Source organism: Neodiprion fabricii, chromosome 5, assembly GCF_021155785.1.
Source record: "Neodiprion fabricii isolate iyNeoFabr1 chromosome 5, iyNeoFabr1.1, whole genome shotgun sequence".
NCBI classification, from domain to species: Eukaryota; Metazoa; Arthropoda; class Insecta; order Hymenoptera; family Diprionidae; genus Neodiprion; species Neodiprion fabricii.
In genome coordinates, this window is record NC_060243.1 from 12,009,616 (window position 1) to 12,029,029 (window position 19,414).

The 19,414-nt window shown below is 36.7% G+C and overlaps 1 protein-coding gene across 1 annotated transcript; it reads left to right on the forward strand.

The window, feature by feature from the left end:
• The first annotated feature begins 6,995 nt into the window (after positions 1-6,995).
• LOC124183623 (glucose dehydrogenase [FAD, quinone]-like) lies at positions 6,996-18,297 on the forward strand. Its single transcript, XM_046572325.1, has 5 exons — positions 6,996-7,117; positions 13,108-14,381; positions 14,659-14,938; positions 15,326-15,743; positions 18,182-18,297. Exons 2-5 carry the CDS (start codon positions 13,135-13,137, stop codon positions 18,295-18,297), a joined length of 2,061 nt encoding a protein of 686 aa, XP_046428281.1. The 5' UTR covers positions 6,996-7,117; positions 13,108-13,134.
• The last annotated feature ends 1,117 nt before the right edge of the window (positions 18,298-19,414 follow it).

The following is a 19,414-nucleotide window of genomic DNA, read 5'->3' on the forward strand; positions in this document are numbered from 1 at the left end:
TAACTATTTACTACTGACTCATCACACCTGCTACTTGTTTCGCTTGATCCTTCACGGAAAATATTCTCAACTTGGGTGTAAATTCGTATCGTCAATCTTTTACTTATGGAAATTCAGCATTATCTGTAAGTTGGGGGTACAAATTGACACCCAAGTTGAGGGTTTCTTCCGTGAAGTATCTCTGTCGCATAAATTTAACACTTGCTAACTGATCGTAGTTTAATTAGCTTTTTCTTAATTAGTATGTTTTTATACACTTCATTCTGTCTTATTATAGTGGTGTTTTATAAAACTCAATAGCCGCGTGATTAATTTTTTCGTCGGTGCAGCATGTATTTTATTCATTTACTGACTTTGATATGTCTATTTATTTATTTATTTATTTATTTATTTATTTATTTATTTATTTATTCATTTATTTATTTATTTATTTATTTATTTATTTATTTACTTATTTTATTCTGGTACACAAATTCTATAGAGATGCATAAGCATCTGTACATAGAACCAGAAAAATACATCTAGTATAAAACATACACATTATAAGAACAAAAAATACAAAAAAAATAATTTATTACTTATTGTCTATATTGCATAGCAAAGTGAAAAGTACCAAATTACACTCAAAAGTACACAGTTATTAAAATAAAGACTAGCAATTAGAGGAAACAATCCAACATTTTAGTTTTTTCCTTAAGGTTTTTGCTTACACGCTAGTGACTTTAGATTGTTAGGTAACAGATTATAATACTTAATTGCCATATAGTATGCATTTTTAGTGCTAATCGTCTTATTAATTTTTGGTAGTGTTAGGAGATTAGATCTAGTTTGCAGATGTAATTGTCTATTAATTAATAGATTTTTACATTCATTATAATAATACATTATTGCACTAACAATAAAAGATTCATTAATATTAAGAGGAGCAGTGACATATTGAGTTGCAATATTTTTTTTTTTTTTTATTAATAAGAACGCAACGTATACCCGTCCAGTTATCAAAGTCCTATCAATTTTCGTAGTCTGTCGAATCCTACCAACTATGCAATAAATTTGTACAGCACTTCAGCTACAACCAGAAAAGCCAAAATTAATAATACTCTGACAGAGTAAACAGTGGACGCAAATCGTTGACTTTGTCTTATTTGCTAAGCCCTCGTTTCTGCATTTAATTACCTTCGAAATACTGAGTCTTCTGTATTGAAATGATTAAAACTAAACTGATATGCATAACTTCAAAGTCAGAAACGAGTAAAAACGATGAATAATCTCAATTTAGACGCATGTATTTATTTAAAATAGTAACTTTAGTGTCTTCAATACGACCCCTGTTTTACGACAATGGATAATATTTTGATGGATCATCTGATGACATAAAACAGACTGAGACCGTCACAAATGTTTCGACGAGTGATATGAATAAATATATTAACATTATTTTTTCAACCATCAATAATTCTTGTAGTATACGTGGTTTACGAGTTTTCGTGGAAAACATGTTATTACTATGATCCGATATTATGATTGTACATCGCGCTAGCGACTGAGAGAGGGGCAGTTGAAGACAAGTGCGTGAACAGAGCGCGTCGTAAATAAAAGGCCGTTAAGGGGGGGGGTAAGATTTTGCTCTTTCGAAATATCGAATTTTTTTTGTCTTATCTTATTGTTAAACATTTGAAGAATATATTCCCAAAATCTTAAGTCGATCTAAGCAAAACTCTTGAAGTTATTTTCTACTTAGTCTCCTGCCCTTTAACACTATAGCTCTGACAGCAGGTATACAGCTTATTCACTTCTATCGTTCTGGTCCATTATCCTGTTTCGAGAATATTTTATTTATTAAAGACAGGTAAGTAAAGCCATAAAGACATATTTTATATTTGTATGCATACTATACACTGTACAATATTTAAAAACGAGAGACGAGCGTCAGTTTGTCGTTGTACGTTCGATCGTGCGCTTGTGATTTTTTCTCAAAACTACTTTTTCAAAGTCCGTGTTTACTGCCATTTGAAAACTGCTTGACCGATTCATTTCAAACTTGGTACACATTTTCTAAATATGAAATATCTCCTCCCAACGTTTAGTTAAATTTTTTTTTTTACATTAAGGGGGTTTCCCACCCATAAAATGTCAGATTTTTTCGTGAAAAATAGCAGTTTACACTTTAGATGGCCACCAAAAATTTTTGAATGAAAAAAAAATAATCAAAGAACATTGAGGGGAGGATTTGATGATACTTTGACTAAATTTTAATGGTTTTTGATATCAAATAATTTCCGACCGAGATTTAATGAACACCGCAAATTGTTTTTTTTCTGAGACGTTCTGGGACAAGTCACCGGCTTGTTTTTCAATATTTCCGCATAAAAAAATTACAGAATATTGTTATGTACAGTTTTGACGCTGAAATGAAAGCTGGAAAAACTAGTTGGATTTACCGGCTCGATAAAGAGTCACTTGTGGCAATTTTGGTCTAAGTGAATGCTGTGTTCAGTCCCACGACATCGATTTATCTGCTACGACGCGAGTTGGCCGAAATTTTCCGATCGCTAGTTCGACAATATAAAGAGTTGCCCCCAAAAATTAACGCACGTGCTACGATGACTTCGGCACTCACGACGATCGATGCATTCAAAGAAGGTGCAAGTTGGTCGGCCTACAAAGAACAATTGGATTGTTTCTTCCTTGTTAACGACATTGTTAACGAAAAAAAAAGTGCCACTTCTCATAAAAAAATTATCTCCGGGTGTTTACGAAATTTTGAAAACCTTATGTACTCCAAAATCTTCACTGGAAAAGACATACGAACAGTTAGCAAATCTCCTCTCGGAGCATTTCCAACCGAGTAAAGGGGAAGCGGTGGAACGCTATACATTTCGCCAGCGTAAACATGAGCCAGGGGAAAATGTACAGCAGTACGCCACAGAGCTGCGTCGGTTAGCGACAAAATGTAACTTTGCGGATGCCGAAAGTCAACTAAAAGACCAACTCGTGCTAGGCATAACAAACAACAATATTCGATCGGATATTTTAAAAAAAGAGACGTTACCAAGCCTGACGGAGATCGTGAGAATGGCCACCGCTATCGAGTTGGGGAAAACTCGAGCAACTCAAATAGGGGCGACGGAGGAGATCAAAACGAGCGTTTTTGCTCTACGCAATATATGGGCCGCGGTATCGAGGCGAGGTGACAACCCGTCAACAAAGAGCTCGCACGACTCCACGTCCCGCAGAGCCGGGTAAGCAACGAGATAATGCACAGCCTTGACAACAACACCGGGTGACGGTAGCTGTTATTGTTGTGGTAAAGCCGGACACAATAGAGCGAGTTGTACTCGACGTCTGAAATATTGTAGCGAATGTGGGAATCAGGGTCATATATTTAGAATGTGTCCAAGAAACCGAAATCGTTATAGACGCCCATCGTGCGACGGTAATTCACACCAGAATGCAAATGCTGTAGAAACTGAAAGGGACGTGGAATCAGATTGCGGGGTTGATCTTGAGTTAAATTTTAGCTTGGTAGATGAGGTCGAGGAGGACGAAGAGTACGGAGTTTTCTCAGCCGGTGAGGTTGACGGAAAGAACAGTGTTGAACCGTGCTTTGTTGACTTATGGGTAAATGAAAAAAAATTAAAAATGGAAGTAGACGCCGGGTCGGCGATTTCCGCTTTTTCGTTGAAAGTTAAAGGTAAATTGTTTCCGACTTTGGCGTTATCTGTAACCAAAAGAAAATTTGAAGCGTGCGACGGACGTAGAGTTTATCCAGCGGGAATTCTGAATGTTATGGTAGAATTTCGGGGTAAAAAGAATTCTCTTGCTGTACGTATACGACGGAGCGGGTCACCCACTCCTAGGCCGTGACTGGTTAGCAGCTTTCCAACTTCGGCCGCCCAGTTTTGTAGATAAGAATGAGCGAATTGACGAGTGTAAACAGATTGTTGATCAGGAACTTCAAGGGCAATTTTCAAAAATTTGTGAGAAGTACTGCGTAATTTTCGAGCCGGGCACTGGTCTCTTCACGAAGGGACATTTAGATCTGAAAATCAAACCGGGGAGCGTATCGAAATGCTTAAAAGCTCGACCAGTCCCCTTAGCACTGAAACCTTTGGTGGAAAACGAGATTTTACGTCTGGTGACGGCTGATATCCTCAGACCGGTAGAATATAGTAATTGGGCAACACCTATAGTACCTGTGCTCAAGGGGGACGGATCGGTGCGTATATGCGGGGATTTTAAGGTAACTTTTAACCCCGTACTCGAAGTTGATCATTTCCCAATGCCACGGATCGAACAGCTATTTGCCGCGTTGCAAGGCTGCACTGTGTTCAGCAAAATCAATTTGAAAGATCCGTACCAACAAGTTCCTCTGACGGCTCAAGCCCAAGATTTGGTAATCGTTATTACACACATGGGACTTTTCAAATATACGCGTTTTCCCTACGGAGTATCGACCGGCCGAGGCTCTTTCCAGAGAATCCCTTCTCAGTTATTCACAGGTATCCCGGGGATAGAAACGTTCTTAGATGATATCATCATCGGTGCACCGACGGTAGAAACAGAATTAGAACGATTGGCGGCCGTTTTCAAAACATTAGTAAACGCTGGTTTTAAAGTCAAGAAGAGCAAATGCTCGTTTTTTGAAAAGGAGATTACGTATTTGGGGTTTCGCACAGATAAAGGAGGCATTCGTACGATACCAGACAAAGTGGATGCGATTAACAACGCATCCATACCGGCGGACGTAACGCAATTAAGATCATTTCTAGGAGCAGTGAACTATTTTGCAAAATTCATTCCGAAATGCGCACAAGAATTAAAACCACTTTATTCGTGTTCAAAAAAAGAAAACTTCGTATGGAGTCAGGAATGTACGAATGCATTCGATCAAATCAAACAAGATCTGGTACAGTCAAAATTGCTCGTACATTTTAACGCTCAGTTGCCAATTTTCTTAGTTTGCGATGCGTCTAAATATGCGGTAGGTGCCATGATCGGTCACGTCAGGCCGGATAACGAAGAGCGACCAATCGCATTCGCAAGCAAGACGTTAACCAAGGGGCAAATGAATTATTATCATCTGGATACAGAAGCGTGTGCAATAATCTTCGGCATCACTAAATTCTATGAATACTTATTCGGTCATGAATTCATCCTAAGAACGGATAGTAAACCATTGGTCCGCATTTTTGGGCCACTCGCTACGATACCGATCATGGCAACAGCCAGGCTGCAACGTTGGGCGATTTCCTTGTCTGCGTTCAATTCTAAAATTGAATATATTCCGGGAAAACAAAACATGGTAGCCGACTGTTTGAGCAGATTGCCTGACAGCACGAAAAGCGATGAAAAGGAACATCTGTCAGGTGACGGCGCATATTTTTTTTTTTTTTTGAATTTCGTGACGAAAGAGTGTACGACAATTGATTGGAAGAATGTTCAAAGCGAGAAGATGAATGACACGATATTATGCAAGGTGAAACGTATGATATTTGACGGTTTCCCACCGACGATGGGCGAAAACGATGAGTTAAAACCGTATTTCTTAAGGCAAGATGCGTTAGACATCGAAGCCGGTTGTGTACTGTGGGGTCATAGGGTGATAATACCTCAGAAACTACGTGCAGCGGTTTTGTACGAGTTGCACGCGAGTCATTTCAAGATCACGAAGCTGAAAGCCATGGCCAGATCTTTCGTGTGGTGGCCAAAAATTGATAGTGATTTGGAAAATGTGGTAAAGGTGTGTGAGCAATGTCTAACAACACGTAAAGAGCCAGCCAAAACTGCTTTAACGCCATGGGTTTGGCCTACTACTCCGTGGAATCGAATCCATGCCGATTTCCTCGGACCCTTTTTTAATCACACTGTCCTTGTGGTGATTGACAGTCATTCCAAGTGGCCTGAGGCATTTTTCATGGGTTCCATAACAGCGGAAAAGACAATACTGATACTCGAGTCGCTTTTCAGCCGTTACGGTTTCCCCGTGCAACTCGTTACGGATAATCGACCGACTTTTACTAGCGAAAATTTTAAACGATTTTTGAAAAGTTGTGGGATGAAACATACTCTCACTCCACCCTATCACCCCGCAACCAACGGCGCAGCCGAGAACTTTGTCAATGCGTTCAAAATTAAGGTTAAAAGCATCGTAAACTCGGGAAAAACATTCGACGAGGCAGTAATATTGTTCCTTATCGATTATCGATCAACGCCTCATAGCACATCGAATGAGACACCGTCTCATCTGTTTTTAGGACGAGAGTTGCGTACGAGATGTTCGGTACTACAGCCACCGGCAACCAATGTCAGGGCTTGGACCAAACAAAATGACCAAATTCAAGATCGTCAACCGAGCCTCGAAACAGCTTTCTCGGTGGGAGAGAGAGTGATGATTCGGGATTACCGTAAAGCGAAACCGAAGTGGATTGCGGCCAGAGTGACTAGAATTTTAACCTCATTCGTGACGTATGAATGCCAGGTTGCAGATAGCGGCATCAGCTGTAAACGACACGTCGCGCGTCGATCAAATGATTAAAGGAGTCCCCAGAAACGCCGGATCGCAGCCGGGCGAAAAACAAGATAATACGTATCATACAGGCCGCGTCGATCGGCATGGTTGGCTGTCAAACATAATACACCGTGAGTGCGTGGGTGATATGTGTAGGCGATGTATGAACATTGTGAACATTACATGTTTTTTGTTGTTTTTATTTTGTATCAACTATCGTAATTCTCTTTGGCTCCCCGATACCTGCGTTGAAAAATATCTTCGATCAGGAGAGGGAGAGTGTAGTATACGTGGTATACGAGTTTTCGTGGAAAACATATTATTACTATTATACGATATTATGATTGTACATCGCGCTAGTGACTGAGAGAGGAGCAGTTGAAGACGAGCGCGTGAACAGAGCGCGTCGTAAATGAATTTTTATTGAAGAAACAATTAGTATAAATAATGTTATCCCAGTGGGGTATTGTCAAGTGACATTTGGAGAATACTCTGTGAAATTTTCGTGAAAAAATATAAAGATTTGAGCCAGTGGCAGCAACTCTTGTCCGGCGCCTCGGAAAAAAAGCCTTTTGCGGTGGACATCAGAGCTCAAGACTGGATTATGTAAAACACAAAAGCCAAAGCGATTCTTTCAGTTTATAAGTTTGTCTAGGTAACCCTGTCGAGAAAAAAATTTTTTTTTTCATTTTTGGATTTGTGGTGGCATTCTAAAGTCAAAAACCCGATTTTCGATCAAAATTAAAATTAAAAAAAAAAAGAAACTCGACAGGGTTATCTCGCTAAATATGTGTAGAAAAAGTGTGTAAAAAATCAAACCGATCGGTTCAGTAGATTTTGAGTGACAGTCTCCACCGACATTTAAAAAGCAAGTTGTGGGAAAATCGATTTATCCTGCCGCGTAAGTGCTGAAAATTCCATTTGGGGCGCTCATACCAAAAATGCTGTAATACCGTCAACTTTTCTCGGATCGACTTGAAATTTTGACAGAATATTCCTGAAATATCGTACTTTCACCTCAAAATTTTTTAAAAAATCATAAAAATTAAATACCCCCCCCCCCCCCCCCCCCCCCCCCCCAAATATAATCGTGTCTCTCGTTTCTATCCTCCCAAAATATTACAGTTCTGTTTTTACATCTGTGTGAATTTTTTTATTTACCGTAGCTCTTTACCTACAGTTATCGTTAGTGATATCTCAACCGATTTAAATGCGGGCTGATTTAAAATGATTCACAAACTTAAATATTCTATTCCTAAATTTTACTGTTAATTATCATCATTCAACGAAGTATAACGATTACCTTGTAATATAAATAATGTTGGAGACATTATTTAACAATCTTTTTACTCTACCTAATCAATTCATCACATCACGAAAATGCGACATCCTCTAATAATCGGTAAGTAAAAGAATCATCCAGCTTGCAGTCCACTGGTTTATAATTACGCAATTCTGATACGACTATTGGCATTAGGGTTTAAAATTACTACTTCATCACTAAAACTGAATCACTTACAGCTATTTTTTCACTCCCCAAATTAGAAATAGGAAAAATTCACTGATTCCCAGCTATAGGTATACCATTGTAAAAACACCAGTAGACACACGCCGACGATTCAGTGGCTTTTTACTAATCTTCTAATGATTTTCTGTACATATACATTAGGGTGGTTAAAAAAAAAAAATTTTTTGTTTTTACGCCCACAAATGTTAGGGTTTGTTAGAAATAAGATCATCCCTGTCTAGCTCAACCTTAACAGGTCGCTGTTTTGTTGATTGCGAGCTAGAAAACTCATCTTTCGGGAGGATCTTTTTTCTGTCAACACCACCATTTGAGAAGGATAGGAGTGAAATTTTTTTCTATTTTTTCTTCATCTACCCTAATATTCACTGATGTTTCCCAACGGTATTCTTGTCATCGATTCATATTTAGGAAGCAGGATTAGATGAACTTATAATTTTTGAGTTCTGTTCAAATCAGGACTGTTAGCGGAAATACATTCCGCCATAAATTCAGGAATATAATTATCCTACGACTTAGCTAAAAAGTTACCAATACAGAGAAGACCGCCCCTCCAAGCCGCTAATTATTTTTTATGGCTTTTGAGCACCGGGCACAAGTTGTTTTAATCTATGTCGAGCCAATTCGTCATTGTGATGTCATAATTAAAAAAAAAAAACGTGAGAATGAGAGTTTTACTTAAAATAAAATCTTGGATTAGAGAAAAGGGGACAGCAACCGAGTATGAAAGTGAAGAAACGGCACTGTTATTGGCAATGAGAGTAGTTCTATTGAGAGAGTGCACCGTTCGTGTAAATTAATCTTATGTCGTAAGTAACTGACAGTAAGTCTAATTAAAAACATATATTTCACACAATACAGTACTTTCAATGCAATGGTTTTTCTTGACCATTATATCGCTCGAAAAATGCTTAAGCATCGAAAAAATAATGAATAATTCAGTGTAGGTTTAAGTATTATGTCATACATACTCGGCACTTCTACCGAAAGGTTATGAGAGACCCATAGTATGTTATTTCCAACTCCAAAGTTGGTGGATGTTTCGTATCTACGATATTTTGAGGCCTCGATTCTGTTCTTCCACCCATTACCATTTTTACATATTCATGATCGTTCAACTGTTGAAAAAATCGGAATTATTTTCGAATCAAACAGGGAGCTTGTAATTCAAGTGTCAAATTATCAAGACATTGAGACAATTCATTCTTCATCGTAAAAAAGTGTAAGTATTCTGAAATTATTTAAACATCACAAGAAATTTTAAATCACCTCAAATTTGAAAACATCACGAAGATTTCACTTACATCAAATTACACGAAAAAATCTGAGTAATGGGAAAAAAATTGTCATGTTTTATCGGATAGAGTACCGGGAACACCTGTCACGCTAGCAAGGTAAACCATTTTTATTTGCGTACGAATATCTGATGGAGCGCCTAATCATATGTTAACCAGATATAGCGCTCCAGAATAGAAATAAAATATTGTAACCAGTCGTTTCAGGTTGTTTTCGTAGTACATTCAGTCGTAATGTATTTGCAACGAAAATTGGAAATGGAAATGGCCGGAAATATTTCCAAGTTATGTCACATTGCCGTCAACCGAATAGTATGCTAACGAAACAGAATTTGTCGTATCTTACGGACGGAAATTATTTTGCAGACGGAATTCCAACCCCTTAGAGTGTAGCCATTTATAAAGTCTTTGCAATGAAATTTTTTTATAATGAAATGAAATACTTCCAATGTGTTAGAACAGACCTAAAGCATATAGAAGCAGATCTTGCCTGGGAAGAATCAGTTTAAGAATACCAATCAGGGTCACGTTATGAGGATATTTGATCTGAAAAATATATTTCTGAAATGAAACGTCGTTATTATGTCATGATGACAGCAATGAAAATTAGAAGCGTCAATGCAATTACAGTTTTCACTTTTTCACTGAACTGAAAAATATATCTCTAGACGATAATAGTTATTTATGCTACATGTGGGATAAGTAGCAAATAATCGGACAGTCGTGTTGTTGCGACATGAGCAGCGTAAGGTTTATGAGTCTCGTAAACCTTACAGCGAATGTCGTAATCGCGACTGTCATATTTGCTACTCATCCCACACGTAGAATACAATATTTTTTATAAAAACTGATCTGGAAGTCGAATTTGAGAGTAATATAATTTTAAAAATAATTTTTTCAATTATTTTAAATTTTTATTTCATTGCATAAAAATTATAGTTTTATACAGTATGAATATCTTTTTTATTTAATAATCAAATTTCAATATTATATTTTATATTAGATTTTTAATTTGAATAGCAAATTATTTATCATGGAAATGAAATGACACATTTGAACAATTGTTTAAAGTGAGAATAATGTTTTTACCCGGAAATTTAATATTAGATGATAAATCAACTCTTTCATTAATAGTGGAATTATTGTTAATTTGTGATAATGGTTGATTTGTATCAACAAATTCAGTTGAGTTAGGTTTTGCCTTTTTTAATGGAAGTATTTCTAAGTTTTCGTTTTCTTCATAGCCATGACTTTGGTTACTTTGTTCTTGGATACTAGTAGTTATATCAGTTGATGATGTAGAAGTACTTGGACATTCCGCACCATTGATAGTTATGTTTTGTCCTATTTTTTTCACCAATCCTTTTTTATTTTTAATTGAGTCTTCTATGTATCCTTCTGCTATTTTGTTTGATTGCCACCCTCCGTGTCTCTTTATTGTCGTTAGGTCAGCTCCAGAATCAGCAAGAAGAGTCGTAGATGTTCGGCGGAAACTGTGGCCCGTGTATAGTTCTGGTTCTCATAGATTTAAAAAAGATGCTATTTCTTTAGGCATACTTCCAAATTTCTTTATACCGATTGGTTGTCTTGTACATTTACCTTTTTGGAAGTTTAAGAAAAACTTAGTATACTTGCAGTTTGTAGGCCGACAGTTTATATATTTTTTTACGATGGTACAAAATTTATCTGTTATTGTGAAAGAACGTGTTTTATGTGTTTTAGTGTCTGGTAAAGTTGCTAAGATCAAAGAATTTTCATATTCTTGGACATTACTAATGTCTACATTCCATAGTTCTTCTCGTCTACAAGCGCCATCTATACCAAAGATCATTATGACCTGAAAAAAAATTCATTTTAGTATATTTTGTAGTTAATATAATTAATTAATAAATTATATAGACATTATAGTTTTTACCTTTTGATCTAATCGTTCGGTATCGGGTGCAGTATTCAAGAAATTTGAAACATCTTCTGACGTGAAAACTTTGGCTTTTTTAGGTTTAAATCCAACGTTGAGTTTTTTTTAATAAAGCAATAAGTTTATGATATGTTTCAATGTTAATATTCTGATTAATCATCAGTTTTTTTTTAGCATTGAATATTGTGGCGAGAGAGATGATGGCTTTAAAATTTGATGATAAATCATTAAAATAAGCTAATAAAACATTTTCGGAGAATGAAGTTGTATTTTTTTCAGTTCTCCAAGACATCAATTTGTCGTAAGCATTCGTGTATTTTTCTTTTGACACTTCTGGTGGTAAATTTGTTGTTGCATTTCTAACTGAATCAATTAATTGTGGTGGAGTTAAAATTTTTTTAAGTCATCCATTGTTTTAAACTTTTATTTTAGCACTTTTTTAAATCACACTGTTTTTTTTTTTTGTGGTCAACACAGTTATGCGTTGCGATGTAAATAAATTAGGGTTAGAGCTGATCACTTGTCTTTAGTATATAATATACATGAACGATAAAACTTAAATTACTATAGCGGAATCAGATGGCATTTGAGTAGTTTCTAGTAAATCGAAAAAGATAGAAACTTAGAATACCGCGGGCATAATGATTTGTTGGATTACAATCCTAAGATTAGATTCAACAGTCGTGGGTTATTATATGTTTATTGAGATTGAGTTTGTTTCGTGCTCGGCCGACTGTAGCGCTGTAGGTTTCCCTGTGTTGCCAACATAACTGTCTAGTGTAAAAAATTAGCCGTCTCAGATTCATTGTCCCAAAGTGTACATACATGCACATTAGGGTGAGCCATAAAAACTAGCCTATCGAATCTATGGTTTTAAAAGGACCTATTTCCTGAAAAAAAAATTCTCTCGTTTGGAAAAATTTATAGCTCAATTTTAAAAGGTGTCGCTGGCCATTTGAAATTTTCCATTTAAAGAACACGCAAAAAATTTTCAAGCCATATTCTTGTGGGCCGTTAAATTCTCTAAAGAAAGACCTCCAAGTTGATTTTCTAGACTCAAAAATACACATACTTAAGAGGCGTGAAAGTCGAAGAGAAGCAGAAATATGCAGTTTTAGGGCTCTATGGTTGAAAGTATCCATACTAAATGAAAAAAGTTCAACTAAAATGAAATAAGGTGTGTGAAAAATATTGTTTGTAAACTAGATTCGTCAAAGAAGTAGAGTTTCAACTCATTTATTTTTTATTTCACTTTTAAATATTAATATTCTTTTCAATTGTTGCTAAAACTTTGTTTGTTACAATTAGGATATTGGTAGCGATGTAATTGTACTACTTGCAAACTACATTGTTTTTGTTCTTCATTTTTTATTAAAGTTTGATCGTAATTTTGTATTAACGCTATACTGCATATTTCCGCTTTTCTACGAGTTTCACGGCCCGTAAATATACGAATTTGGAGTCTAAAAAATCAACTCCAGGGTCTTTTTTTAGAGAATTTAATGCCTTGCCATAATGTGCTTGGAAATTTTTTTCAATTCAAACGGTTCAATAACTACAGCATTTTAAATGAAAATTTTTTTTTTGTGTGTTATTTAAATGGGAAATTTCAAGTGGCCAGCGACACCTTTTAAAATTGAGCTAAAAATTTTTCCGAATGAGAGAATTTTTTTCTCAATAAATAGGTCCTTTTAAGACCATAGATTCGATAGGTTAGTTTTTTTGGCTCACCCTGATGCACATGATTTGTCACTGTACGAAAATGATTTTTGCAATCGATGATCATTTGGAATAAATAGTACGATACCATTTTCAGCTACGGGAAAAGTAATAACTATATTCTTTGTTTTTGATACAGTGAAAGAATTCTTGGCGATAAAACGCCATGGCGATAGAAATTCCACGATGTATAGAAACCACGATATCAGCTCCACTGATACAATGGAGTTTCGAGGGCCTTCGAACAGCTTTATCCATCGGATCAATGGTTGGGTTTATGGCATTTTTAGAACTTCTGATAATGTTCATGCGACCAGACATCGTCGATAGGGACAACAGAGTACGCGTTGTGTCTCCGGAAGACATGCTTAGCACTTATGACTTTGTGATAATTGGTGGCGGATCTGCAGGCGGTGTACTTGCCAACAGATTAACAGAGAATGCAGACTGGAATGTTTTGCTACTGGAAGCTGGCAACGACGAAGGGGTCATATCTGAGATACCCGCGATGTTCCTTAATATTCAACGTACTTACATGGACTGGGCGTTCAAGACTGAACCTTCAACGAACTATTGCAAAGGCATGATTAACAATCAGTGCAGTTGGCCCAGAGGCAAGGCACTTGGTGGTAGCAGTGCTATCAATTATATGCTTTATGTACGGGCAAACCGTAAGGATTACGACATATGGCGAAACCTGGGCAATCCAGGATGGGGATACGATGATATTTTGCCATATTTTATAAAAGCAGAGAACATCTCGATTTCCGATCTTCGTGAATCACCTTATCACGGAACCAAGGGATATCTCACCGTGGAAACTTACAAATACAAGCATCCGATTGGAAGTTATTTCATGAAGGCCATTCAGGAAATGGGTTACGACGAAGTGGATTCCAACGGAGAGACGCAAACTGGAGCTGCCTATCCACAAGGCACTCTTCAAAATGGCCTCAGATGCAGCGTGGCGAAAGCTTACCTTCGCTCCATATCTAATCGATTAAATCTTCACATCAGCACAAATTCAATGGTTCATAAGATTTTGATAAATGAAACGACGAAAAAAGCTTACGGCGTCGAGTTTGTTCGAGAGAACGTAAGGTACACCGTTCGTGCTAAGAATGAGGTGATACTATCTGCGGGTAGTGTACAATCACCTCAGCTACTTATGCTCTCAGGAATTGGTCCCAAAAAGGATCTAGAGGAGATTGGAATCCGCGTTATTCTCGATAGCCCTGGAGTTGGGCAAAATCTTCAGGACCATGTCGCACTCGGCGGACTTACCTACTTGATTGATCCACCATATAATCTGTCAACATCGACATTTTCAGCTGCAGAACAGTTTTTGATCCAACGTGAAGGTCCACTGTACGATGCTTCATTGTCCGAAGTACTGGCATTTATAAATACAAGGTAATTGCATTGATAATTACTTAGCAAGAATATATTTTAATGGCAAGTAGACTTTTACATCGCCGACAGTAGATTTCACGTACACAAGTTAAATCAGTTTAAGTCCAAAATCTGTAAGATTTGTGACTAGACAATGAACCAAGCGTCTTGCTGAAGATTTTCTTTTCATAGCAATTGATATAGATATACGCGAAAAAAGCTTTCGTATCAACCTCGCACGTGCACAATGCCTTAACCACATATAGATCTGTGCTATTTTATCAGTTGATGCTTTCAGGTATGCAAACAGTTCCGAGGATTATCCAGATATCCAATTGTACTTCGGATCAACGGCTGATAATTTGAACAAAGCAGGTATTGAGCACGGTTTCGGTGTGAGAACAGACTTCTACGACAGTTTGAATGCAGATATCATCGGTAATGATTCATACGGTGTAATACCATTGTTATTGCGCCCAAAGAGCAGAGGTTACATCAAACTGAGAAATAGTAATATTACAAGCCCTCCGATTATAGTTCCAAATTACTTCGATGACCCACATGATTTGGATGTTTTGGTAAGTTAATAATCTTCAGTGGCAGAGGGTCTGGTTCCGTGCTGTATATTAAATTCGAAAAAGAAAGTACAATTTTTCTCTTCATTTGCAACATTTCCAAAGATTTGGTATTCGCCGAAAGAGCTTCGATTGTAAAGTAAAAATCTCACTTCGGGGTAAGAGCTGATGTTACTCATTTTCGGGCCACGTGTTGACGAAAAAATTATCCATTTCTTTATTCACAGTAGCATCGATTAAGTTTCATTTTGTCAAAATTTTCTCGTTGCGGGAAAAAAAATCAATCTTCTCTGTAAAATTGATATGCAAACTGAGGGTGAAGTTCTAATACTATAACCGACAATATATTTATACGTTTTGATACGTATTGATCGATATCGCGTATTACAGGCAGAAGGAGCCGTTGTTGTCTACAATTTTAGCCAGACTCCGACTATGAAGAAACTTAACGCAACAGCTAATCACAATTTGATTTCCGACTGTGCGCACTTAAATTTTCCATCTCACGACTATTGGCGCTGCTACTCACGATTCTATTCGCTGACGATTTACCATCCAACTTCAACTTGTAAAATGGGCCCCGATGACGATGGAATGGCCGTAGTTGATCCCCGCCTGCGAGTCCGCGGGGTGGAAGGTCTTCGAGTAGTGGACGCTTCAATAATGCCAAACATAGTATCTGGCAATACCAACGCTCCAGTAATTATGATCGCAGAAAAGGCAGCGGATCTCATTAAGGAAGATTGGTGTGTTTATCCACGTGCACGGAACCAATCTGCCGATTCCGACGCAAATTGCAACTCCACAAGTAATGTTTTTCTGTCATCTATACAATTTCGGTATTTCATATTTGCTTATTGTGTGTATGCTTATTTTGAAAACTCATTCTATATTTAACTCAGAATACAAGAAAAGAGTTCTACAATAAAAGCTAAGCAATAACTAATCACTCGATACATGGCGAACTGCAATATATTTTTTTAATTATATGTATATTGAGCTCGTCGCGATTGTCATTATCCAAAAAGTGACGACGGTTTTTGACAAGTAATTAAATTTCTGGTTCGGCGAGTGTCAGAAATGTTCACCGATTGTTGAGCTAATTATACACTTCCGGATGTGGATGGCCGATTTAAGGCCATCCGTGTCGCCTGCTATACAGGTTAAATGGATGGTGGCAAACGACGTTAGCAGCCTTGTATCAGTCAGAATCTACCTCGGTAGGTGTACATGTGAGCTTTTATTTATAGTACAAAGAACTGTGAGCTAGTATTTAGATTATGTGAAATATAGAAGTGTAAATAATTGTTTTTGCCTATATTCTGATTAATGTGGGGGTCCAAAACATATGTCAATAAGGGGACGGTGAAGAATTTGAGTCTATTGTCAACATAAAAGAAAAAATATGAAATAAATGGACAGGCTTACAAAAAAAAAAAATTAAGAGTACGATAATAAATATGACATTGACTATGAATGGAAAAAATTAAATATAAATAAAACATTATTGAAATATAAATAACATGAATCAAACGTGAGTGAAAAATAAATAAAATTTAAATAAAATATAAATAAAATGTAGATGAAATATAACTAAAATATAAATAACATTTAAAAATTCTTTAAATCCTGTCCATTGTTCTAACGATTAAAATTACACATTCATTCCAAACATTCACAAATAAATTAAGATAAAATTCGCCGGAATTCACACTGGGATATAAAATTGTCTGTAGTGATAATGTAAAAAGTTGGTCAGTCATAAATATATTAAAAATCACTTATCCCTTGATTTAATACTCGGCAGCAGCTCCGTCGTGTAATTGTCCGTATGATTTTGCGAATCTTTCGATACAATTTGGAATCCACGGTCTTAAGTTTTCTTCGCGGCGATTCCGTAATGCGAAGAAGTTTGTAAAAATTGTTGATTCCTTGGATCTCGTGACTTAGTTTTGTTTTTTATTTTTGACTTACACGATAAGATTCGTACGGCTATTTACTGGCGATGTCGATGTGTTAATTTAATTTGAATTATCGTTTACAATGATTAAACAATCACTACGGGGAATTATAAACCGGTTGGTTGGGTGTCTTCCCGTAGACTCTCTCAAATTCTGAGCCGTTTCTCCCGCCTGACGCCTAAATCGAGATGGTTGTGCTAAGCAAAATTTCGCGGGCACTTTTGAATTTATAATATCGTCACAGAAAGTTTATTTCAAGTTTGAAAATTAGTAAATTCGTGGTTGGAATAAAATAAAGATACATATTTCAGGATATGAAACTACTGTTTCTTTATTGGAATGGATTCCCATCTAGTGTATTTCCCGTGTAACAGTGTGAACTTGTGCGAACATATTTTGCTCCGCTTTGAAGTTGGGAATCTTACTTTTACTCTCAACTTTACCCACGAGGAGGGGGGAGGGTGCAATGAGGATAAAATCTTGAGATTTCATTTAGAAAAAAAACAAGGAAGGCAGTTTACAAAATTTGAGAAAGTCCTAAACATAAGAAAATTACTGATTGTTCTCCTCTTCTACATTTACATAATCATTGATAGTTACGTCCTTACAGTAATAACACGTTGAATTGAAAAACTAGAAACTAGGAATGTACGATTAATCGATGGCCTTGATTTATCGTTCTTATCGTATTATCGTTACCACAAACAAATAAATCGTCGATTTGGGCATTCTGTTAGCTTCGTTGCAGCCATTTTCTTTCAAAATACGTATGAAATTACCAAAACTCATCAATGCAGTCTGGCAACTCACTGTATGTGTGAGCCGATTCACGAACCTTAGGCTAGCTTTTCGGGATGAAAATTTCGATTCGCCTGCATTTGGATATATTTTATTGCATGCTAAGATATGAAAATTTTTCAATTTTTAAGACTCTAGAAACTTCAAAATCATCAAGATGCCTTCCAAAATGTGTATTTTTACACACATCGCTCTTCGAATAAACAAGCCTCAGAATTCAAGAAAATAGTACGTTATGTAACAAGGTAATAAAGACGGAGATTATTCCCGCATGTAGGTTTACTGCCCGAGCGAACCAAGAGATTTGTCGACTTGTATTCCTGTGTTTCATATAAGATTTGTTTTCCGACTCAACTCCGGCCACATTATTAACTTGAAAATAGGCACTCCATATATCTTTCGCAATATTGGGTTTAAAATTGAGAACGTAGATTAATCATGAGAAAATGTATTTTCAAAAATGCATACGATTAATATATGGGTGCAGGTCGGCTGGAGCTGGAGGGAGAGGGCGGACATATATTCGATGTGTCATTAAATAGAAAAAATAGGCCATTGAACGTCGCACAATCATCTTATATCAATGTGTATACTCATATTTAAATCCTTATTTAAACCAAGGAATGTGATAAATTTCAACTTCACTCATGGAAGGGTTACGAGTTTACTGAGTACTTTAAAAATTTTAGATTAAAACTCATTATAATTCTTTTATTCGTACGTAAGTGTGATCATTTTATGAGTTTGGCAGGTAAAATATTATTGAAATTTTATAACAATACGTATGGCCAGTTTTACCAACTTTTTGAACCTTCATCACTACTCTTTCTTTGCCGAAGGCGAACTGTCGACGCTAAATAAAAAAAAAAATAGAAAAAAATCAACAAATAATTTGAGGCCATGTTTCCCGCAAATCTCATTTTACTGAAAAGTTAAGAGGGAATAATATGCTACTTTCGTCCCACTTTTCAGGTCAAAAAATTCAACATTATGGTTCAGTCGGGATGAAAAACATTTTTCCTAGCACTTATTTCTGAGGATATTTTACCTTAGAACAGATTTCATATTTAGAAAGACCAGAATTTCTTACACAAAAGACATATGCGGATATATTTATTGCCAACGACAGGGAGTGCAAAAACTTGTAAATAGTGATGACAGTGATCAACGAGTTTCGTGTAAACAGTCTAAGGTCTAAAGATCCTAAATTTTAAGTATTTTTATCACCCAGTCTGTGTACGCTATAATTTTTCAAAATTGCATACATCCAAATCGATTTTTTTTCTTGCAAAGCTGTGCGAAGGTTCGTGGATCGACCAATTTAATACAACTGCTTGAGGGTTTTGTGAAACTGCCAGTTCTCTGCCATTGGAGCGAAACCTCTAGTAAAAGTGCAAGAAGTTACACGAAAGTTTTTTAGAGCAATCTTCGCGTCACTCAAATTAACGTGATTTCTAGTCACTTGGCCCTGGCCCTGGGAGGTCTAAGCGCCACAGGATATCAAGTCTAAAGAGCACCTTTTTTACGCTCCTTCCTATTACCGTTGCGTGATTCCGTGGTTCAATGCCAAGGCTTCTAATTACGTTTCTGCATCTTCATTACCGTCAAAATCGCCCCAAATGCTTGTTTCGAACTTTGCATGCAGATGACATCCGGCCAAACAATTTATCGCATTAGAATAAGTGGAACCGCTCAGTTGGTTTAATACCGATTTCCCACA